This window comes from Balaenoptera ricei, chromosome 11, assembly GCF_028023285.1.
Source record: "Balaenoptera ricei isolate mBalRic1 chromosome 11, mBalRic1.hap2, whole genome shotgun sequence".
Lineage (NCBI taxonomy): Eukaryota > Metazoa > Chordata > Mammalia > Artiodactyla > Balaenopteridae > Balaenoptera > Balaenoptera ricei.
In genome coordinates, this window is record NC_082649.1 from 29,665,598 (window position 1) to 29,690,073 (window position 24,476).

Here is a 24,476-nt window from a genome sequence, read left to right on the forward strand (position 1 = left end):
CAAACGGACTCCTTTGAAGGCTGTACTGAACCTTCCCAGGCTCAGTCTAGGATGATTTCATCCCGCCTCCCCTCCTGTCCAATTTCACTCGGGTCTGATGGCTCTCCCTGCCTTCCCCACTGCCTTCCCATTTTTTTCCCCTAGGCATTTCCCGAAGTAAATTTTTTGCACATTTACTCTGGTGTTTGCTTCCTGGAGAACCCAGAATGACCTAGGTGGATAGGAATTACTTCTTCAAAGATCTGCCAGTGCTAGCGCTAACAAAATATACAGGAGAGCATTTTACCCAGGGTGATAAGAAATAGACACTTTTTACTCTGTTTCAAAATGTTGACCCGTCTCTCAGTGGACCTTGATCCATGACACTTGTCTTGCTTGATTTTCCAGTTCCGGGAGGGTTACAGTATTTTACCAGGCTTCAAATTGGTGACAGTGACAGAGTTCAGGTAAGAATGCTATAACTGGGTCATTTTTATCCAATGGCAGATACCAAAACGTTAGTGAAAAAGCAAAAGCCCATTAGAAGGGCACCATCTGGGATGCCCAATGGGAGCAGTCTGGTCAAGGTGAAGACAATGTCAGATTTCCAGGGCTTAAAGTGCAAGGAAATACTGAGAACAGCAGCTCACTCCTTAGAGATGTACCTACTTAGAAGGAAGGTGAGAAAAAGACTTGTGTTCATTCTATGCACGCAAGAATTTTGCAAACAAAGATGTGGGATACGTTTGCCATCTAGGGAAGTCAGAAATACAGAAATGAAATAAAGTCATGCATGCAATGATGCCTTTATTAAAAAAATTTAGCCAGCTAGCCCTGGCCACAGAGCTGCACCCTGTCACGTGAATGCACCCCTGTGGAGTTAGGCACCAGGCAGCCCTGAGTGTGTTTGCACAGTGTTTCAAAAAGTTAGTTGCCAATTAAAAAATGCAGAATGTTTACAGAAACATTGAGGATTTGGGCTTCACTGGATATTCAGCACAGCTGGTAACCTGGGCCAGCAGACTGTGTGACAACAGTCTCTACCTTGTGGCTTATATCCTTTGACCCCCTTGTAGGATTCAATTCACTCCGCCCCATCTGGCTATTCCAGTCATTGATGTTGCCCATCCGCAGACATCTGAGTGTTCGAGCCCTGCCTCAGGCTTTCAGCTAGAGCTTAGAAACAGGTTGGATTTCAGTGGACCCTTGAAGATAAAGTCCCCGGGCTCTTCCTGCCATTTTGTTTTCTTTATGCAAATAAACCATAAGGCTCTAGACTCTTCCACCTCACTCACTGCTTTACTGAACTGAGCGGTCTCCATCCAGGCCTGGAAGTGTGGTTGTGGTGTATGAAGTCACAACATCAGCAGCATCGCCTGAATTAATGCGCAGAGCAAACGAGCAAGTAACACAGAACCTCAATCAGACCTACAAGATGGACAGCAGTTCCTTCCAGGTTACTTACAGCAGTAAGTATAACATCGCTACGTTTTTCCAATATGTACATTCTACTTAGATACGGTAACGGCATTTATCGTGATGCTTAAACCTGGGAAATCACATTACAGTGTCCTCCACGGAGAGAGGACTCTCCAGTTCCTGGCATAGAGGTTTGGTGCCTTCCCCCCAACTTAGACCAGTTCAGAGCCTCCTTACACTGCTAATATCACTGCGACTAGGGAAGGGGGGCAGTCCCAGGAGGGAGAGATTTTACAAGGGGGCCACAGAGCCATCTGGGTTTATGGAGTTTTTTAAATGAACAGACCCCAAACATCCAAAAAAGTAGAACTAACGTTGTGGTGGTGGAAGTGTGGGATATTCATGAAATGCATTGATATTGACTAGGGGGACCGTTGTTACTTTAGAGCAGTAGTTCTCAAAGTGTGGCCCCCAGACCAGCAGCATTGGTACCATCTGGGTACTTGTTAGAAAAGCAAATTCTTGGGGCCACCCCAGACCAACCTGGGCCAATCTGTGTTTCGGCAAGCCCTCCAGGTGATTCTGATGCACGGAAAGTTTGAGAAACACTGCTTTGGATCAGATGTAGCAGTGGTAAGAGTCCTGGTATTGTAGATGTTCTCCCTCATTTTACAAGTGGGGTATAGAGTTGAGCTCTGTTGTGTAATTAGGTGGGTGGATCGATTGTTACTTGGGGGATAGAAAGGGGAGCCAACTGAGCAGAGGTTTGGTGGACCAGCACTGGCCAGTAGGTGTTCTGTCTGACTCGGTCCGTGGTTCCAGAGTGAAGGTGACTCCCTTTTGGAACAACACAGGTCACCATGGGGAGGGCACTGCAGGGATTGTCTGAGGCACAGCTGGAAGGAAAAGTGCCCCTTCTCAGGAGTCAGACCATCCTTACAACAGGTTCATACTCTTCTTCTTTACATCCGCTGCTAATATTTTTAGACATCGGATCATTTTTAAAAATAAAATATTGAAAGGGATCTACACAACGGTAAGAAAGTGCTACAACATAAGAAAGAGAAAAACAGCAAGATAAAAATTCAGAATGAATAAGGCAGCAACCCCATAGATGAAAACTGAAAAATTCAAGGCAGGGAAATAAGTGGCCTCCAGGTGCAGACTCACATGGAAGTAATCCCAGCATCGCCACCCCCTTCCTGACCCCTAACGCCATCCCACCAATGGGCAGATGCTTTGGCCTGAAAAAATTTTTTTCTATATGGTTCTGAGGGCACAGGAGAATAGCAAGCTCTAGCATACATGAGCTTCAATTACGATGACTCTTTCCCCAAAATTTCAATTGTGCTGAATATAGTCAGCCATTTACAGGAATAAGTATCCAGCACTTTTCCTGATCGGCGGCTGACAGTCCAAAACCACCAAAGTGCTCTAGTGTCTGTGGCTTATTCTTCCAAAGAGCCATGAAGTTGTTGTGAATGACACTCGATGCCCCTTTTTGCAAGAGAATCTACATTCATCTCTGTCCTTGATACGCACAGCCTTAGACCAATGACCATGAACTATGTCACCTGCAACTCCACCCCCCGGGAGCTTAAATACCAGCCTGCTCTCCATAGGGTTAGTGGGGTTTATCCAGAATACAAGTATCCAAAAAAGTCAAGTAGCTGAGTAGGTTTGGTTTTTTTTTGTTTTTTTTTTTTGGCTGCACAGCATGTGGGATCCTCGTTCCCCGACCAGGTATTGAACCCACGCCCCATGCATTGGAAATGCAGAGTATTAACCACTGGACCGCCAGGGAGGTCCCTGGGTGGGTTTTTCTTAAATTATAATTTTATCTGGTGGCAGGAGTGAGGGGTGCAGGGGAGAGGAAGAGAAAAAGAAAGAAACATGCTGAATGAATGAGGTGGTATCAGGAAATTATTTTTAAGTCCATCTTCATGGAACAGGAAAGGCACATGGCAATCTTCAGAATAGTCCCTTTTATTTTGTCATATATTAATCCTCTGGTGATGTTTGATCAATCAGCAGGGTCCCTTAACCAGAACACCCCATTCTTTAATCACTCTCAATATATTTATGATCAATTTCATATAACCATGGAAATCCGGCAGTTTTCCTGATCATTGTAATTAACAAAGGTACTAATGAAAAGTGGGCACTGTTACTGTATCTTTTCTATGTTAAACCCAGTGTGTTACACATTTTTCATCTTCATACATCCTGTGAGGTAGATACTATTATCACCATTTTACAAGTGAGGAAATGGAGGCTTAGATTTAAATCATTTGCTCAAGGCCACATAGTAAGTAACATAAGTTTGTGTGCCTTCCTGGTCAGTTCACTACATGAAATATTCACAGATGGCCTTGCTTCCTAATAGTTGAATGCGATTTTCTGAAATCTTGTTTTATCCAGGAGCCTAAAAAACGGGATAAGAAATATTTAGATACCTTGATATTTTGACCAGAACATCATAGCACCCTAAATTAATTGTATGGTATTTTAGTCCTATGTTTACAGTACGAACAGGGTGTGGTGTGAGCAAACCAAAAGAACCATCCAAAAGAGGAGTTGCCAAACCGCCTTCCCCAGCTCCTCTGATTTTCTCAACACATGGAGCTCATGAAGGACATAGCACAGCTTAGAGGGAAAAATCTCCATGTTGTGTAAACAAGGGACAGCCATAAAAACACACACAAAAATAGCAAATACTGTGTTTTCATTTCTGTCTGTGAAATGGCTTAATACCAGGGTTCCCCAGGATTTTACTGTGAAAGCAATAAGAATAGTTACTATTCCTCCAAATCACCTCCCATGGTAGTGCTCACTGCTCCTATTTTCCAGACAAGGGAGCTGAGGCTCAGAGATGCTAAGCAAGTTCCCCAGGGCCACACAGCTATGCCTGGTACAGAACCAGGATTCAAATACAGACCTGTGTATCTAATAAGCTCCCACTCTTATGGGCCCATGGGTGTTAGGTCTTTAAAAACATTCTTATTTCCCAAGCATACTTTATTGTAAAAAATTAATTTATTTTCCCACTCTTAATTCATCAAAGACACAGGACAGAGCTTTCAGTCAGCATGAGGTATCAGTTATCAGTAAGAAGCAGTTGATATCTTTCAAATCAGTAGCAAAGAAACTTGATGTTTAGGTTAGCTGGGGTGGCTTTTTCATAAGCAAATGTGCAATTTTCTACCAGACTATTTAAAAATTTTTTTGCATTTTTATTTTATTTTATAAATTTTATTGAAGTATAGTTGATTTACAGTGTTGTGTTAATTTCTGCTGTACAGCAAAGTGGTTCAGTTATACATATATATTACACATTCTTTTTCATATTCTTTTCCATTATGGTTTATCACAGGATATTGAATATGGTTCCCTGCGCTACACAGTAAGACCTTGATGTTTATCCATCCTGTATATAATAGTTTGCATCTGCTAACCCCACACTCCCAGTCTTTCCCTCCCCCAACCCCCTCCCCCTTGGCAACCACAAGTCTGTTCTCTAGGTCTGTGACAGACTCTTTGAAATATTGAAAATAGCTTTGGGATCCCCATTAGTACCATTGAGGACTGTTAAACCTGCAAAGATCCCAAACTGGGAACCATGTCCCTAGTAGCTGGCAGACTGTCACTCTGGGGCCTCAGATCCCAGCTGCCCAGGGATGGAGTGAAGAAGACGTGTTGCCTCATTCATCGCCATGGAGATCTCTTGAAAACCCCAGTGGTGGTGGCATTCAGGGAGTAGCATTAATTCCATTTATTTGCTTTGGGACCCTAATACCTTTTGTTTGGGTTTCCAGATGAAACAAAGTTCTCCATCACCCCAGAAATCATCCTTGAAGGGGATACAGTAACTCTGATGTGTGAGAACGAGGTCTTGTCCTCCAACGTATCCTGGCAGCACGTGGAAACAGGCTTCGACATCCAGAACAGCAGCAGATTCTCCGTCTACACCTACGTGCTCAACAACATGACCTCCGTGTCTCGCCTCACCATTTACAACATCACTCAGGATGACGCGGGTGGGTTACCATCCAGTAACCAGGGCGAGGAAAGGAATGAAGGGCTAAGAAAGAATCAAACCGTGGTGGTGTGTGTAGACAGCCTTTTCCTCTTCAAAAAGAAGTCAGCAAGCTCAGCTTTTCAAAACTGAAAATTAATCCCATGACGAATGAGCCAAGCAAATTTAGCCTTGGGAGACAAATGTAATTTTCCACATTTACTGAAGCTTATGAGTTGGAACCTAAGACAAAAAGTAGACTCCTTTTTTTAACATTTTAAAAAAATTTAGAAGAGCCTTGTTGAGGTAGAATTGACGTATAATAAGCTGTACATATGTGAAGTGTATAATTTAATAAGTTTTGACATGTGTGTACACCCGTACAACTATCACCACAATCAAGGTAGTGAACATACGGGTCCCTGCTCTCCCCCTCCCCATTTTCTTGTCCTCTGTTTTAATCCCTCCCACTTGTCCCTCCCCAGCGACGACAGAAGCGTAAGTTTTATACCTGACATTCTAGAATTTAATAGCCCCATCGTAACCCAGATGTCAACAGGACCATCTCTTTTTCTCTGAATGAGAAACTGGGCTGCAGACACATGGCTTCTATCATATGCTTGTTGACTCTGACCTGCCACAGAGTTAAATAGGATGCCAAAATTATCCATGATCTCCTAATTCTCCAAGGTTTTCCCATTTTCCCTTTCTACCTCTGAAGCATCCCCACACTTTTTTTCTTACTAGCGAGGACTCAGATTTCTGCTCTTTCCTGAGAACAGCTCTCTACTCTTTTACCTTATGGCATCAGAAATAGCTGCCTTGACCTTCTGCACTTCCTGAATGTTCCTTTAGGGTTGTTTAGACCAAGTCTCAGATGCTTTTGAAAGTGATGTTTCATGAAGTACCATCATGACACATGAGATGAGGCTATCATTCTTCTAAGGAAATAGGCATATGTAATAGTAATCATAAATGCTTTTGTGTATTCGATACAGGTGAATATATTTGCAAACTGACATTAGATATTTTTGAATATGGGTCCAGAAAAAAAATAGATGTTACATCCATCCAGATTTTGGCAAATGAAGACATGAAGGTGATGTGTGACAACAATCCTGTGTCTTTGAGCTGCTGCAGTGAGATGACGGTGAATTGGAGTCAAGTTGAATGGAAGCAAGAGGGGACTGTAAACATTCCAGGTGAGACTGTTAGAAGCCCTTTCCCAAACAGGTTTTTGCCTCTTGGCAAAGTGAAAATGGGAGATGCGGTCGGTGAAAGAGCAAATGTCAGGTGGCTGGGTTTTTTTCCAGACTGAAAAAGTATGAGGTTTGATGCCAGCTCCAACTTAGCCATTCTAAAACAAAATTCCCGAAATACATACACACAGGTTTCATGCTTGGGTTGTAGACAAGATTCTGGCAGAGAAGACCCAAGAGGGAGTGACGGGATGATGTAGGCCATGGTGTCCTGCCTACAGACAAGACAAGCTTGTCCCCACTGCCCTCTCCTTTCCCTCTTCAGCAAAGAACCAAGGATGAGGTCATTGGCTTTGCTTTGGGGTCTGACTCTGAGAGTCTCATTCCTGTGTCTCTCCTCTTGGTGTCTGTCCTTCCCACTTCTCTGCCTTTGTAACCACGTCTCTTTCTGTATTATCTGACTCCATGCCTCTGGTTTTATATCTTTCTCTGTCAACCTGTGTGTCTCTCAACCAATGTCAATTTCCAATACTGTCTGCAGATCTGAGATCTCACTGGAAATTCCCCACCTTCCAGTTTATACTGGTGAATGATAAGAAGAAGAAGAAATTAAAATAGCATTGGTGATTCTGTTTTGTATACTAGTTTCTGATCAACCAATTTTTAAAAGATATGTTATCACTTTTAATCCCATTTAAACTTGACCACAAGTTTGAAGCTGGCATTTTTTTGCCTCCCATTTTCAAATAAGGAAATCGAGGTTCAAATTAAATGACTTATCCAAGGTTGTCATAATTAGGAAAAGAAAAGAATTGGGACTCACCTTGTTTCACAGCCTTTGCCTTGGTCAAACTATATCACACATGCCTGGTGAGCCAGCACTAGAGTGAGTTGATCCAGCAGAATTTGTATTGAAACAGAAGACTGTTTTCTGCCTAGAAACCTCACGTAACAAGATCCAATCTTTCCCTTAAGAAATGACAGTATTATTTGCTCACTTTTTTTAGTAAAAAAATCCTTAAAGCAAAATGTGGCTTTACCCATGAAATACATCAGTGTGGTGGAGCTTTTATTTTATAAAGCCGTTGCTATCAGACATTATTAAATCATAAATAAAATAAGGATCAATTTGGATGTAAAGTTTTCTGAGCACATCTAGTTTGAAAAGCACATTTGTTTTCTACCTTAAAGTGCTTCAGAGAATGGGAAAAGCATCTGGTAACTGTTGAACATATTGACATATGGTCCATTTAGTCACTTCCCTAACTTTTAAGGAAGAGGAGGTGTAGGCATCCTGGAGGAACTGCCAGATGGGAGAAGGACCTTGCACAGTTCCCGGAGCACTGACTTAGACGCTTTCAACTGTGAGAGGTGAAAAGCCTCGCCATCCGGCAGAGGAACCAGGAAGTCTGCTGTGCAGACGCTCAGGAACCTCTCTGTGGCCACCCCTGCTACAGACATTCGTAATGCCCAGGGTGGGCTGAACCGACTGGCAGAACAATGGATTTCCTGCCACAGGGCTGGCCGCCGGGGGGATCGCAGGGTTGTTTCTCTGATGAAGTTAGCCCCTGCTTTCAACACCCTGCCCTCCTTCCGCCTCCCTTGCCGTCCCCTCTCTGTGGCAGTCTTTCTCCAAATTCCACCAGTTCTTTTATCACCTGTTTTTCCAGCTCAGCAGAAAGCAGTCTAGCTAGATAATTCACCCCCAAAGCTTCTAGAAGTGAAAGTATTACCTCTTCTCAGAAACGGTTGCACTGGATTTTCAAAGCATTTCTGGCAAAGGATAAGACAGAAAGGAAGTAATCTGCAGTGACAGAATTTCTAGCTTTAAGAAGGAGGTCTTTTTCGAATAGGGAGGGCTTTCTGGGGCTATTTCAAATCATGGGGCATGGGTTGATGATATAAACAGTAATGGTAACAGAAGTAATAGTATTAATAGTACTACTACTAGTAGTAGAAATAACAGAGGTACTAATAGTCATTAGTACAGCTTCTAGTTCGCCTGTACTTAGCACTAGCTTTGCCTGTACGGGAAGGTACTGACCACTTGGGGAAATTTAAAGGCAACAGCGTTTGTATTCTCACCGTAGCTCTTGTTATGTGATGATGAAAAAATAACAGAGTCTAATTCCCTCTTTGACAGAACAGTTTCCAGACAAGTTCGTCAACTTCTTCTTTGCCCTGCCTACCATGTTCCCTGGGCCCATGGTCACGCAGAGTATGCATAAGAGATTTGAGTCTTTACAAGAGGGTGTAAAGTCAGCTCTCTTGGCTGACTGTCAGGGTGTAGATGACCACATGGAAGAGCTCCCTGAGTGACTCATGGTGGGGATGGGGAGACAGCCTCAAACGCCACGGTCTCCCTTCTTGTGTCTTTTCTTCCCAATGACCCCACTGACATTTTTAATTGTGTGTTATTATTTATGCTTCTGTGCCATCTGAAATGTTATGTTTGTAGCCCAGTAGGGCATAAGTAAGAGATAAGTGAGACTTTTTTTTTCTTTATTGAGTAGAAATCGGTCTTGTGGCCTTCAAGTCACATTATAAAGGGCCGCTAGAAACAGGCCTGCCTCGGGGGCTGAGGCGAGACCTAGAGAAGCAGCTAGAAGTGGCAAACAGCCCCGTCAGAGGCGGCCTCTTCCAACCTGGCTGCCCCGAGGGTGCCCACAGTTGTTTTTTGAAAAAGACCAGCTGTCAAGGTTCCACCTGAGAGCCATTCATTCACAGTCTCCACGTTTGGGCTCCAGGCAATTTAATTTTCTTCAGTTTCACAGGAGATGTTATTGTGAGAACCACGGATTTCATCCCATCCCTCATTTTACGCATGAGGAGACTGAGGCTTTCCGTGAGCTGCCCACCATCTCCCTGAGAGCACCAAGGGTTCCCCTCCTCACCCACCGCTCTCTCTCCTCCCCCTCCGCACCTCTCTCTGTGTTCCTAATGATGCCGTAGACAAATCTAATTTTAAACAGTGATTTCTCTATTTGTAGGAATGCACACAGAATTGGGCTTAAAAAAGGAAAAAGAAAAAAAAGAACTTGAGCCCAGTCTTCTACTCTAGAAAAATTAGCCTTACAACCCGTGCTTTCCAGTAAGATAGAATCTGGTCCTCAAGAGCTGTCATTCCAGCTCTGCCCTCTTCCTGCTGCAGAGCAAGTTGGGTCATCCTGACTCTGAGAACTTCCATCTTTTTTTTCTTTTTTTCTTTTTTTTTTGGCTGTGCTGCACAGCTTGCGGGATCTTAGTTCCCTGACCAGGGATTGAACCTGGGCAGCGGCAGTGAGAGCACTGAATCCTAACCACTAGATCGCCAGGGAAGTCCCAGACCTTCATCTTTTAAATAGTGACAATGGTACCCACTTTGCGAGACTTTTGAGAGGAGAAAAAAAAAGAAGATAAATGTCAACATTTAAAACAGAGTTGCATACTTTGCATCTGCCACAATAACTGCTTTCTGGTAAGGATAAAAGCTTTGCAAACCATGCCTTCACGTATCCTCAGTGTGTGGAAAATTTTCACTGGATATTATTTAACCTTGAGCAGCAAACTTGTAACTGCCTACCAGCTCTACTCCAGAAAACAGAGCGCGAACTTATAGGCTGCATTCAGTAACTTCCATTGTTCTGCAGTCAAGGGAGAGGAACGATAAAGATGGAGTGGGGTCCTGGAGGAATTAGAGAAAGTAGGTTTTCCAAAAATAGGTAGAGGGGTGAGCCTTGGAGATGAAAGGGACATTTGTACCTATGAACTAGGAGATAATTTACTCAAGGTGGGAAATCAGTTTGGTATTCTGAACAACCATTTTGGGGACTGGGGAGAAAAACTGGTGACTTACCAATCAAAATATTTTAAATATCATTGATCATCCAGCCAAGGCTGGATGGAGTTCATCAGAAGGGTTTTTTTTTTTCTTTAATTTTTGGAAGATTGCCAGTGTTTGAAGAATGCCTGGCAGAAGTACATGGCAGAAGACAGGGTTGGAGGAGAGAGAGTGAAGGAACAGGAGTAGAAAAAATGGCCAAGAAGCTGCTATAGAGCCATAGGCAGGATGTGAGGATGGCTTGGAGGGCACAGCATCTTGGGAATGGAAAGGAAGATAGGGAAGAGCAGCTATCCTGAAGGGTAAATTGCTGTTACCCTGAGAAAGCGTGACTTTGAAGCTTCCACTAAAACATATATACTAATAAGAAGGAAAAAGTTATGAAAACAGGTCTCAAATGAGATGAATATCAGAGGTCCATGTCTTGTTTCTTCCTCCTTTCAACAATAATAATAGTCAAAATAATCTGACATTTTTTTCCTTCCAGTTGAAGTCGTATCCAAACACATGGCTTCTTTTTTTATTTTTCACACTCCAACTGCCATCACGAAGGGTCTTTGTTAGGGGTCGGCCCGAGCCAGGCACTGTTCTAAGTGTTTACCCAGTAACTCCTTTTACCTGACTACAATCCCAGGTCACAGCTGTTATTATTTATTCTCATTTTACATCTGGAGAAACTGAGGCACAGAGTGATTTAGTGACTTTCCCAGTAGTAACACCCTGCTGGTAAGTAGTAAAGTTGGAATCTGCAGCCGGGCCACCTGGATCCTGGGGTGGCAGGGCTAACCATTATACCACCCTGCCTCTCCATTCAAAGAGAAGAAATTGAATGAAATAAGAATTCTTTTTCACTGATTTGGCTTCTTTGTTACCAAATCAGACAGTCAGCCAACTGTGACAGTAAAAGAACCTCTTATGTTGTTGCAGGAAGCCCTGAAACAGACACAGACTCTGGCTGCAGCAGATATACCCTCACGGCCGATGGCACTCAGTGTCCGAGCGGATTGTCTGGAACCACAGTGGTCTACACGTGTGAGTTCATCAGCGCCCACGGAGCCAGAGGCAGTAAAGACATAAAAGTGACATTCACCTCTGTGGGTAAGGACTCTTTCACTAGAATTTTTTGCCTTGCACTTCAAACTAAGGGCTGCCAATCAACTGGGAATATCCATGAGCAGTAAAGCAGGGCCTTCCCTGGTAGTGAGTGTGATTGGGGTAACGACATAATGAGATTTCCATCTCTGCCATTTAAATTCTTATGAAGTCTTTAAAAGCAGGAAGGGTAGGGGTAAGAAACACCAGTTGCAGGGAAGGAACAGCCTGCATTGTACTAGAAAGACAGAAAGTGGATGGGAAGTAGGGTTTCACACTCAGATTAGTCACTGAATGAGGATAACACCGCTAATTTCCCACTTTTTCCTCCCATAATCCCATTCTCCCTCCCTTGAATTCCAATAGGCTGGCTCACTCCCCACCATCCTTCACCCCCTCTTTCTCTCCCATTTCATCTTTTCCAGAGAGAATGCTGCAGGAAGATTTAAGAGTCTGGTCTTTTGTGATTATTTTGCAGTTGTAACAAGTGGGTTTTTAAAAATATTTTAAGTAATTCTAGGCCTCTTAAAAGTATCATTTCTTCTGCTCATATCATAAAGCATTATCAACTTCATCCCTATCTGCCAAAATGGGGCAGACAAACGTGTGTTTCTACCCACCCATCATACAAAAACAAACTATTATATTTAGATAAATCCTCAGTTCCGCCTTCTGAACAATTTGGAGAAAGGACTGAGATAAACATACTTGTTACTCTTGTTTCCATTTTCTACTATCATGACTTAGCACTTTTACAAAGATCAAGATTAGATTTATCTGAAACATTATTGCTATAGAAAAGTTCAGGGTCTTTTGAGGTATTTGCGGTTTTCTAAAGTGAGAGCAGTTACACTCTGCAAGTTTTAACTCAGAGAATTGTGTTGATTCTGTGGGCTTTTGGCTGTCTCAGGGATATGCTTAGTCTTTGCTGAAAACCACTGGTCTGGTAGTCTGATTCGCATCTGAGAATCAAGAGAACCAGATTGAGGCTTCCATGCGCCTTTTCCTTTCCACCCTCAGAAACAACTCAGCCTTAGAAAACCATCTCAAGATCCTTATAGCCAGGGAGGGCAACAAGGGGGGCATATGAATCCCTTCTCTGTGACTTTGGGGCTGCATCTGAACATTTGAATCCCAACTTCTGGAGGGTACTATGGAAAGCCCTGATTTCTTTTGTTTATGACTAAGAATAAGATTTCACACTGATTGGAAAAGCTGGCCAGCATCTGTGGGCTCAAGGTATGACATTGTTCACGTAGAGAAGACAGAGTGAATGGCATTCTGAAATGACAGCTATGCTCAAAGAGGAGTAGAAAGAGAACCAGAGGCAAAACCAGTGGAATGTTCATGGAAGCTTTTATATTTATAAGGGTCTTGTTAACAGTTTCGGTGACTAGTTCCTCATGAACTTACAAGGAAATTCTCAGAAATAGGAGTAAATAGGGACTTAAATTAGGGTGCCTATACTTCCCAGCCCAGGTATAATTATTTGGGCAGTAAACGCTGTGATCCCTGTACTTAACATGCAATTCCAAAAACCACTCGTCTGCTTAGAAAGCACTGGCTGGGTACTGGACCCAGTGCTAATGCTGGGGATGTGAAGACGCAGATGAGAGGGTCCTACTCTTAAGGGGCTCACTTTTTATGGAGAAGAGATACAGAAGAAAGAAATTCAAATACAGTATGGTATTTTTTGAAGTTATTTTAAAAGAGTAGAGAATGATGTGGTTGTAAGAACTGAGGCATTGAGTCCCCCTTGAGGCGCCTGGAAAAGGTTGGAGGGGAGTTCGGGTTAAGTCGACACCGTAGTTTACAACCTTTTGCCCTGCTGATCATTAGGAGATAATTCCAGCCACAAAGGGGAAGTGCGCGAGTTCCCAAGGCATGTGATGGAAATGGGTACAGTTCAGAGCACCACCGAGAACAGCCTAGAAACAAGTAAAGCTCCGGAGCAGCAAGGTACCAATCCCGCATTGACCCAAGTAGAATCAGGACAGCCCATGCTTTCTGTCTCTATGATGTGAAATTTCACTCAGGTGTTGATGTCACCAGAAAGACTAAACATTTTACTTGTTATTGGTTTTCTTTTGTCTGTTTTGTTTGCATTCTTTTAGCCAACCTAAAAATAACCCCGGACCCAATTTCTGTTTCTGAGGGACAAAGCTTTTCTATAAAGTGCATCAGTGATGTGAGTAACTATGATGAAGTGTACTGGAACACTTCTGCTGGAATTAAAATATACAAAAGGTTTTATACCACGAGGAGGTATCCTAATGGAGCAGAGTCGGTGCTGACAGTCAAGACCTCGACCAGGGAGTGGAATGGTGAGTAGAAGCCCAGATACTCTGGACCCTGATGCCTGGACCCCTGGAAACACACTGTAATCATTACCATCCATGGAGGGCCTGCCCTGGGCCATGCCTGTGCCAGCCACTCTATATGACATATGTACTCACACTAAATGCAACAGCCGTCTGGGGGAAGATGTCACTATTCCCATTTTACAGATGTGCAAAGTGAGCCTAGGTTTCCACAACTTAAGCTGTAGAGCCAGGATTAGAACTAGTCTCTTTGATTCTAGAGTCTGTGCTTTGCCATCAAGAGGATTTTTTTTTTATTGAAACATAGTTAATTTACAATGTTGTGTTAGTTTCAAGTGTACAACAAGGTGATTCAGTTTTATACACACACACACACACACACACACATACATATGTACTTTTTTAGATTCTTTTCCATTATACGTTATTACAAGATATTGAGTATAGTACCCTGTGCTATACAGTAGGTCCTTGCCGTTCATCTATTTTATATACAATAAGTCCCCTACACATGACCGAGTTCCGTTCCGAGAGCGCGTTCGTATGTTCAATTTGTTCATAAGTCCAACAAAATTAAGCCTAGGTACCCAACTAACACAATCAGTTATATAGTACTGCACTGTAATAGGTTTGTAATACTTTTCACACAAAAAATACATAAAAAACACGAAAAATAGAGAAAACATTTTTAATCTTACAGTACAGTACCTTGAAAAGCACAGTAGTACAGTACAACAGCTGGCATACAGGGGCAAGTTCGCATCTTTGAAAGTTCACAACTTAAAGGTTCGTATGTAGGGGACTTACTGTATTAGTGATTTATATATGTTAATTCCAAACTCTTTTTTTTTTTTTTTTTTTAATTTATTTATGACTGTGTTGGGTCTTCGTTTCTGTGCGAGGGCTTTCTCTAGTTGTGGCAAGTGGGGACCACTCTTCATCGCGATGCGCAGGCCTCTCACCATCGCGGCCTCTCTTGTTGCGGAGCACAGGCTCCAGACGCGCAGGCTCAGTAATTGTGGCTCACGGGCCCAGTTGCTCCGTGGCATGTGGGATCTTCCCAGACCAGGGCTCGAACCCGTGTCCCCTGCATTGGCAGGCAGATTCTCAACCACTGCGCCACCAGGGAAGCCCATAATTCCAAACTCTTAAGAGGATTGTTTTTTTAAAGTATTTTTACCTGACTCTTGTGTTTCACCCAACTGAGGTATAAAAATTCTGCCTAAAGATTTTATATGCCTAGTTCCGAAGGGGGAAAAAACACATTTTTGTTTTTCTACTTATCCCTAGACATTGTTTAGGTTGGGAGGAAATGCAAATTTTTGAAAGAAAAGGGAATTTGATAGAATTGCTTCAATAATAGCTGACATTTCTTGAGCTGTTGCTATGTGATAGATATTGTTTTAAGTAGTTAAGTGTATGAATTAATTTAAAACAATAAACCTAGAGGAGAGTGCTATTATTTTCTCCATTTCACAGATGAGGAAACTGAGGCCCAGTGAGGTTAAGGAAACTACCTGAGGTTATACATCTAGTAGACAGCAAAGTCAAAGGGAAACAGAGACTGTTGCTACAGAGGCCAACTCTTAACTACTCTATTCTAAAGCTTTCATTCATTATAAGCTTAATCAGTCCAGATCCTGTGAGTTCTTTACTTTTTCATATAAGACCTAGGCAATATTGTAGAAATAACTACTTATTATCTGGCTGGACTTGGTAGATACAATCAGGAAATGGGAGTCTTTTTCTCCTGTGCTGAACTCACACAGGACAGTTGCTCTGCCCAACTGACCTTTCCTACTATCAGGCAATAACTTAGGAAGAGCTGTGGCCGGTCCGGTCACACTGAACTATTAAACAGTCCCAGACTCAGGTGCTAAAAATCATCTATTCTCATCTAAATCACCTACACTTTTATTTTATATTCAATGTAAATTTCCCCTCCCTCCCAATGGGAATCAGAAAGCGTTTCCTCTCTGTTCTCGTTCTACGTGTTTTCCCTCTGGCTAGCAGCTACTCTGGCTCCTCCAGAGTCGGGGCAAAGAGAAGGAATGTCAGGAACATTGAAAGGTCCTACTTAACTGTAGATGCTGTTATAATCTTCCACTGTCCCGACGACAGCTGATCCAATGGTGGTTCATCCTCTGATGGGGTCTGGTGTGAAGTCCAATAGGAAGAGTTCCTTTCATGAAGCTCAACCCAAGCCCTGTCCGCAGTCCACTCTGCTTCACCAAGCACTGGGTGTGCAGGCACCTCCTGCTGCAGCCTTCTCTTTTCACTCCTGCAAAGTCGGCCCGCTCTCCTCTTTAGACTTTTCTAGATAAGAGTCAGACATCTGATCGCAGAGTCCACAGACCAAGCTCTCCCAAGAACTCACAGTCAACCTCTCTCCCTCCCTCCCCGCTCCCTCCCCACATTCCTTAGTGTGGCCATGAGGTCCCAGACCACAGGCACCTACTCCCTTAAAGATGGGGAGAGGGGGCCTCGCAAGACCACCGCGCTCCATCTCCCTCTCACTGACAACTTTCCTCAAAGAACTCCCCAGCCCAGCACACACCAAAATTCGCATTCCGCCCCCCCTGCAACCCCGGTTAAAGAAAGAGCCTTGGAGTAGGTATTGTGAACCAGATTTGAAATTCAATTCCACCCCCAACAGGCTATATGACTCTGGATACGCCACTTGATTTTATTCGAAAGTAAGTGAATATTTAGGTGACGATGAGTCAGTCCTTCAAATGCATAGCGAACCCAGGAGGGGAACCGATGGAGCATTTTCTAGTCCAGGGCCCGGGGGTGGGGGGGTTGCTGTGCTTGTGCCCCAGCTTGACAAGGAAAACCAAGCCTCTTCTCAACTTTCTCAGCAAATGTCTTTTTGGAGCGATGACTTCGTTCCATCTCCTCTTGGCTTCCTTCCACTCAGGAACCTATCACTGCATATTTCGATACAAGAATTCATACAGTGTCATGGCCAAAGATGTCACCGTCCACCCGCTGCCCCTAGAGCCCGATATCATGGTTGATCCTTTGGAAGCTGTCATTCCATGCACTAGCTCCCGTCACATCAAGTGCTGCATTGAGGAAGACAGAGACTACAAGGTCATTTTCCAAGCTGGTTCCTCGTCCTTTCCGGCTGGTAAGATGCCCACTGCTGAATTGTAAGGACACATGATTCCGTATATGTGCAGTCTAAACATCTACTCTTAAAATAGGGGTAAAGAGACAGAGGGATTGCTTCAGAGACATAATGTAACAGAGGGAAGCCCATGAGGCTTTATTGCCTTCTATTTTGCTAGTGACCAGTAGCTCATTGGTTTGTGACAAAATCTTGAGAGTCTGTGAGGGTGGAGCCCACTGTTTTTAGTGACAGCTGTTGAAGACAGTATTAAGTTACCGTCACAAGCCTTCTACGCTCTCAGTATAGTAGACTCGATATTCTGATCACCCCTCCCTCTATGCTATGAGTCAGCATGCAATAAAAGTATGGCAAAAATCCTTTTAAATGCACAGTTGAGCAGGCAAGAGAGTAAGAGAAATAACCAAGGGTCAAAAACATAGAAGAAAAGAAAAAATAGAGGTGATGCTTTAGCTAATGCTGGAGTTTCCCTGAGGGCATCTGCCAATATCAGAAACCTCAGAATCCTGAATTTGAATTTTAAGGCTCTGAAGTGTATGAAAGAAAAGGGCTTGCTCCCAATGCAGTAACTAAGGCAACCCACCCCATCAGCACAATGTCAGGACCCTCAGACAATGACATGCTCAGTAAAAGAAGAAGCTAGAAAAACAAAATTCATCTGCCAGAGTTAAGAGCTTGGCCTCAGTGCTGGGTGGGCAAAAATTTCCCCTGAGACGTATAACTGTCCTGCCTTCATTCAGGTTTGGGGCTTGAATTTATACTACCTATGTGGTCCAATAACTCCAAGCTGAGGAGTAATCAACTTAAAGTAGCCCGTTGGTAGCACTCAGTAGTACCTGGGCAAAAAATTTAAATCCTCTCTGGTAGAATGTACCCTCCATCCAGATCCCTCAGGATTCCTGTAGATTAAGGTCAACCAAATATGAACTCACAACCGCAAATCGTAATGCATGGACACCTTCATGAGGGATTTATAAGCTCATTCATACTTTCAAGGACTGTTCTTTGGGACCTATGCTTAATACAAAACATAACAGTAGGCAATGAAAAGGAGATGAAAGAAGTGGGGCATATATATCAATATCTAGAAGGGCATATGTTGTAAAAGACAATACAGAGAGCATTAAATATACAAAATGAACACTACAGATAGAAAGAACAATGGAAGTTCAGAAAAATGGGGATCCCATAAAGACAGGACAATTTAGAGAAGGCTGCTGGTAGCGGGGATATGAAATCAATCTGGGTACCGAGCTATTTAAGCGTTTTAACATTCTGTGTTCAACACACATGCATTCACTGCTTTCTTTGTGTCAAATACTGAGCTAGGCACTGGGAGATGCAAAGATAAATAAGACCAGGTATCTTCTCTCCAAGAACTTAGGGTCTGGTGGAGGAGACAGATCTGTAAAAAGATGACCTCTAAACCTATGCGGCAAAAGCAGGATAGGATTAAGGCACAGAACATGATGGGATTTCGCTAGGTAGAGGGAGGTTGAGAAAGCATTCTGATTGTCCAGAACTGTGTGGGCACAGATTTGGAGTCATGAATGGTGGAGGTAAGGTTTTGGCTAGCACACATGCCAATGTGGGCTTACTTACTTCTAGGCTAGAGGCATTTTGAAAACCACATTAAAATGAATGTGGCACATTCTTGGGAAAAGTTTGGACAAGTTTATCCACATTGGACGATTTTAACAAAATTTGTGCTTTGAATACTAATGCTTTGACTTCATTCTTTCATTGTACCTTAGCAAAAGAAGTTAATGGAAAGCAAGTGTGCTACAAACACCATTTCGTGGCAAACTCAATTTCCTGTCCAGAAAATATGGATGTGTTTTGTCACATTACCAACACCGCTAATAATTCAGTCCGGAGCCCATCTATGAAGCTTAATCTGGTTCCTGGTGAGAGCATTTTAAATTATTTTAAAATGTTATAGTCACGAGCAGGGATTCATGTATTCATTCACTCCCTCATTCATCCATCAATAGATATATGTTAATCACTTTCATGTAGCAAGCCTTGAGCTAAGCACGGGGCTTTGAAAAGCAATAAGCTATGTTTCTTGGCCTCAAGCCTAGGGGAGAGATAAATGTGATTTAAAAATGTTATCACATATAATGTGGTAGATTCTAAACTAGAGACAGTTGTGGGTGGCTAGAAGAGGCTGCCCGGTTTAACTCTGCTAGTGATTAGGGGGGGAGAAATTGATCAAGAAAGCCTTGCAGATGAAGCCATATTTCCGTACAGAAAAAGGATCAGAAACTGTGTAAAAAGAGTCACGTAAAAAGAATCAGAAACTGTCTTTCCCATCCTTTGTCATCACTGAGCCAATATCCCCCTAAATACTATTTTCAAGGTAAAAGGTCGTGATTTGTGGAGCCATCTCTGTAATAACCCATACCGAAGAGCTCTCCTCAGTAGCAACCGAGGGGCAAGTGGATAAAGGATGCTCCTGGGCTTGCATCATAAGCAATCCCCTCCCCCCAGAAATCTTCTCTCTAATAGAACCCGTGATGTCTGTAGGATCCATGGCTCCATTGCCAAGCTTGTTTGAGTTTACTGAGGGATCTGAGGTCCTTCTCACATCTGTTGGTATCTGAGCCCTAGACAACAAAGTAGGAAGCAATTTAGAGCTCCCTATCTCTCTGAGTCACGGTCCTCTGGACCCCACCAAGCACACCTCTTCCAGGGGGCCGCCAAGGTCATGTCTCCACTGTCCCCCCATCTTAGCCTAGGCATCATCATGTTTTACTCACTTACCTTTGTTCTGCTCTTCTTTCTTCATACCAAGTCTGATTCCTCTTCTTTTTCCTGATAGAACGTTACTTAGGTATTCTAAGATTTTACACAATGGCTGAGAACTCAATTCATGCTAAATTTAAAAGATGATGAGAAGGGGGTCTGCTCATCAGAGAGTCAGGGTCCCCTGGAGACTAGAGATTCTGCAATAAATGCCATTTTCCCATTCAAGTCTGTCTTGAGTAGAGGTAAAGAAAAGTCTTCCTTAAGGGAAACCAGAAGGAATAAATGCTTAGGAATATTGCCCAGAATATTCAGGTCATGGGTGCCTGGAATTCCTACCACTAATTATATCCTTGGATTAAGGTGGTGCTTCTCAAACTTGGCTGCACCCTAGAATCACCGGGGAAGCTTAAAAAACTGCTGATGCCTGAATTCCAGCCCAAGAGGTTTTGATCTACTTGGGCTGGAGTGAGCCTGGACATTGGTATTTTCCAAGCTCCTCTGGTGATTCTAATACACCAGAGTTGAGAATCCCTTGGATTAAGTCATTATGTCCCTAAGACCCTTGTTAACCTGCCTATCTTTTATCTGGATGAGTACACATCAAGCTCTCATTATTTTCCATGGCTTAGATTTTACAGACATCAGAGAGAAGATTCCTGGAGGTCAGAGGTGGGAATGAGGCATTGAGGAAATAAATTCTGTTAGAAAAAGCCAGCGCAGATTAGAATTGGATTTGCATGGAAAGCACTAAGGGGCTTTAGAAAATCAGGGGCAAAATAAAGAAACTGGGCAACTCCGAAAAGGTCACTAAAAGGAAAAAAGGAGATGAGTTCAAAGATCAAAACTCTACCTAAGCCTGACCCTATTTCCACTATCTTTTCTCCTCTTTTCAATTGTCCTTTTTATGTCCATTTTTCCAATGCAGGGGAGAACGTCACATGCCAAGATCCTATCATAGGTGTTGGTGAACCCGGAAAAGTCATCCAGAAGCTTTGCCAGTTCTCGAATGTTCCCAGAATCCCTGGGAGTCCCATTGGCGGGATCATAACTTACAGATGTGTGGGCTCCCAGTGGAAGGTCAAGAAAAACAACTGCATCTCCGCCCCAATAAATACTCTGCTCCAGCTGGCTGAGGTAATTCTTAAACCCTTGACTGTGAACTCTTGGTGGGGAGATGTGTCTAGCTGATCCTGTTTCTCAGCACTTAGGAAAATGGGCTTTGAGCTGCTTCGTGTTGCCCTCAAAGCTATACTTATTTAATTCCAAAGAAGATGCAACCCTAGAAATGCTGAATATTTTGCTTGAATCCAAATATGGAGGCAGCGAAATACGTGTTCTGCTCTAGGACCAGCTGTACAGCTTCACCTTGACTTCTTAATACCTTGTTTCCATTACCGCCAAGATGGAAGTCGTGTTATCCCCTCTAACTGCTCTCCTTTGAAGAATTTTTATATCACGCTAATAGCGCTAATCTTTTCAGAAAGGGGAGCAACACAAAAAGTAAGGTTCATCAGTCAAAAAAAATAGTTTGGGCTTTATGTTTTTACAAGTCTGAGATTTCCTTAATCCTTAGAGGTAAACTATAGTTACAGAAGGGCCTAGCTGACCTCTCTTACCTAGAATAGAGGTTACTGCCATGTGGTAGGAAAAACATGTTTCACTTCATCAAAATAAATATAAATTACCTCTCATACTTAAGTTGCTGAAAGTTCGAGACTCCTAAAATTCCATGAGTTACAATAAATGAGGCAATTAGTGGGGTTATAGCTCATGGTAACATCTTCAGACCATGAGCTATATTTGGGGCTAACATCTGGTTAGCTCCAAATCCTCGCATCCTGGGAAGAAGGACTGAGAAAAAAGGGTGATATTGGTTTGCATTTTATCTAATTATCTCTTGTCTTACATCAAACTCATTAAAATACCGACAATGTATAAAGCATTATTATAGGTGCTATCAGGGTAAAGAGGCCAAATCAGAACTTGACCTCTGATTGGGTACGGAATGTAGATGTTATATATGTATTAATTTGGGCTAGGATAATCAGGACGTTCTGCTTGCAAAACTTGGCATCTGAGTTAGACCTTGATGGGTAAAGCATCGGGAATATAAACTATCCCAATTGAGGAAGATAGAAATTATAATTTGAACTCAACATTGGGCCCTGGTCCCAATTCTAGATACTACATACCCTTTCAATGGAAAGGGGGCATGCTGACCTGTCATGCTCCGTCTAATTTATCCATTCAACATATGTTATTGAATACCTACTACATACGAAGTTAAATGACTATGTTAGGGGTTATGGGATATGAGAAGGATATAAAGAAATGCAACACATGGTTCCCATTGTTAAGGAGCTTATCATTTAATGGGAGAGAGATTGAAATTAAAACACAGGATGACACTGGTAGAGATGTCACAAATGTAAGTTCTGTTAAGTAAAACAAATACTTCTGCATTCAGAGGAAGAAACTCCCCTGGGTTAGAACACTCATCAAAGTTCTTTATGGAGAAGACCAACTTTTAGTTCATTCTTTAATTATAGTGAGGAGTCAGATAGTTAGAAAACACAAATGTGATCATTATAGATAAGGTGACCATATAGTTTATCATCCAAACCAGGATACTTTTTGCTTTTTGGTTTTTTTGTTTGTGTGTGTGTGTTTGTGTTTGTTTTATTGAAGTATAGTTAATTTACAGTGTTGTGTTAGGGAAAAGAATCTGAAAAAGAATATTTCAGATTCTTTTCCCTTATAGGTTATTACAGAATATTGAGTATAGTTCCCTGTGCTATACAGTAGGTCCTTGTTGGTTTTGTTTTCCCTCCCCCCCTTTCCCCTTTGGTAACCTTAAGTTTGATTTCTATGTATATGGGTCTATTTCTGTTTTGTATATAAGTTCACTTGTATCATTTTTGAAAATAAAAGAGGGCACTATTTATAATTACACTGGGACATCAGATATAAACCAGAACTGTCCCAGGAAATTTGGGATAGAAACCTCATGGTCAGCGAGGTAAGTGATGAGAAAAAGCAGAGTGGCAAATGTGCTTTCATCCAGACAATCAAGTGACAATTTTATGCAACTTTAATCTAGTTCTCTAGCAATCATATCTACTTCCCTTCCTTTTTCTTTTCAACTAGTCATCAGGTTGACATATACTCTACTGTTCCCCTTCTGTGTGTGAGGTCTCATGTAATATTCCATTCTGAAGAGCAAGCACAGTTTAAGAGATAAGTACATTACCTTATGGGATATACTTATGAGAATGGAGGAATCAAAAAGGAAACTCAGATGTGAGAGATTTTTGTCATGGATGTATCAGCAGTATTTGATGACTGATGGGCAAGTTTTTTGGTTTTTGTCTGTCTGTGTCGGCTTTTGTTTTACTAGGCTTTGATGAAGAGCCCCTCTCAGGATGCGAAGCTCCCTTCATACCTAAAGAATCTTTCCATTAGCACAAACCAGGTGAAACTTGAAGTCAACTCATTTCCTGGGAGCCTGGGAGCCATTATTAACATCCTTGATTTGCTCTCAACAGTTCCAACCCAAGTGAATTCAGAAATGATGATGGTGAGTTTGCTTAAGCCTTGCAGGAGTTTGGGGTCTTGTCTTTTCATCCCTCAGGACTTGGGGTCAAGAAACATAACTTCTCTCCATTGCAACTTCTTCTCTGTCTTATCCCGAGCAACGCTTTGCCAGCTCTGGCTTTTAGCATATCAGTGAATATTTTCAGTGTACATTTTGGGATCTTAAGAATATTTCTTTAGAGAAGGTCTGTTTTAGTTTCTTCTTTAAAAGAGAATGAAGTCTTACCTGCTTTCTAAGAAAACTAGGAATGAAAGGTTTTCAGAATATGTACGAGGTGGGATTTTCAATGGTCTCTCACAAAGCATGATCTTTGAAGCAATCAGCGTTCTGAGAGGAAAGAGAATTCACCCACCAGAGTTCAAATGAAGAGACTTTAAGGAAAGGATACTTACGGAGGTAAAACCAGGAATTAAAAAAAAAAAGGTGTCAGGCACCCAGAGACGAGCTACATTTAGAAGCCCTTACTACCCTGAGGACTAATGCAGAAAGGAAAGGAAATAGTGCACCCATAGCCTTGGAGGAGGGATCACTGAGCAGGAGTTACAGTATTGGAAGTAGGTAACTATCACCAAAGGTGTGCTGAGAGTGAAATGAAGGTGCAGTGGGTAGCAGGAAAAATATATCTCAGCTTCTTTCTTCGCTCACCCTCTCATCTCCTGACGATGCTTCTCATTGGCCAAACCCAACCAGAGGTAACTGGCAAGCAGTTTGGGTACCAGGAGTCCAAGGAGCTTATACAGATTTCCTAGGGCTGCTGTAACAAACTGCCTCATTCTAACCTCTGACTTTGTCTTCACATGACCTTCTTTTCTTCTCCATTTACCTTCTCCTCTTCTGTCTCTTATAAGGATACCTGGATTTAGGGCCCATTTAGGTAATCCAGGTTGATTTTTCTCTCAAGATCCTTAATTACATCTACAAAGACCCTTTCTCCAAATAAGGTTTTCTCCAAATAAGGGCCACCATTCAACTAACTGCAGCGTTCATCATTTCAGAGAACAGAACAAGGCAAAGAAGGACAGAGAGAAAAAGCCACTTCTCTCCATGGAGAGAAGCCACAAATGACAATTCCAAGTTTATGGGAGAGAGAATCAAAATGTTGAGCTAAAAAGAAAGATGCCTTTAACAACACTCCCATGGCTTACTTGATGC

At 42.5% G+C, this 24,476-nt stretch overlaps 1 protein-coding gene across 7 annotated transcripts in view; it reads left to right on the top strand.

Moving 5' to 3' along the window:
- ADGRF5 (adhesion G protein-coupled receptor F5) overlaps positions 1-24,476 on the top strand; it is a 109,983-nt gene that overhangs the window by 77,919 nt on the left and 7,588 nt on the right. For 5 of the 7 annotated variants that reach the window (XM_059938549.1, XM_059938546.1, XM_059938547.1 and 2 more), the window contains exons 7-17: positions 388-446; positions 1,306-1,448; positions 5,214-5,435; positions 6,412-6,615; positions 11,360-11,530; positions 13,364-13,483; positions 13,639-13,848; positions 16,766-16,978; positions 18,733-18,885; positions 20,655-20,863; positions 23,127-23,306. In XM_059938549.1, coding sequence (XP_059794532.1) covers positions 388-446; positions 1,306-1,448; positions 5,214-5,435; positions 6,412-6,615; positions 11,360-11,530; positions 13,364-13,483; positions 13,639-13,848; positions 16,766-16,978; positions 18,733-18,885; positions 20,655-20,863; positions 23,127-23,306 — 1,884 coding nt within the window. The remainder of the gene's footprint in view (positions 1-387; positions 447-1,305; positions 1,449-5,213; positions 5,436-6,411; positions 6,616-11,359; positions 11,531-13,363; positions 13,484-13,638; positions 13,849-16,765; positions 16,979-18,732; positions 18,886-20,654; positions 20,864-23,126; positions 23,307-24,476) is intronic. The other 2 variants (XM_059938552.1, XM_059938553.1) reach the window with 1 other exon arrangement.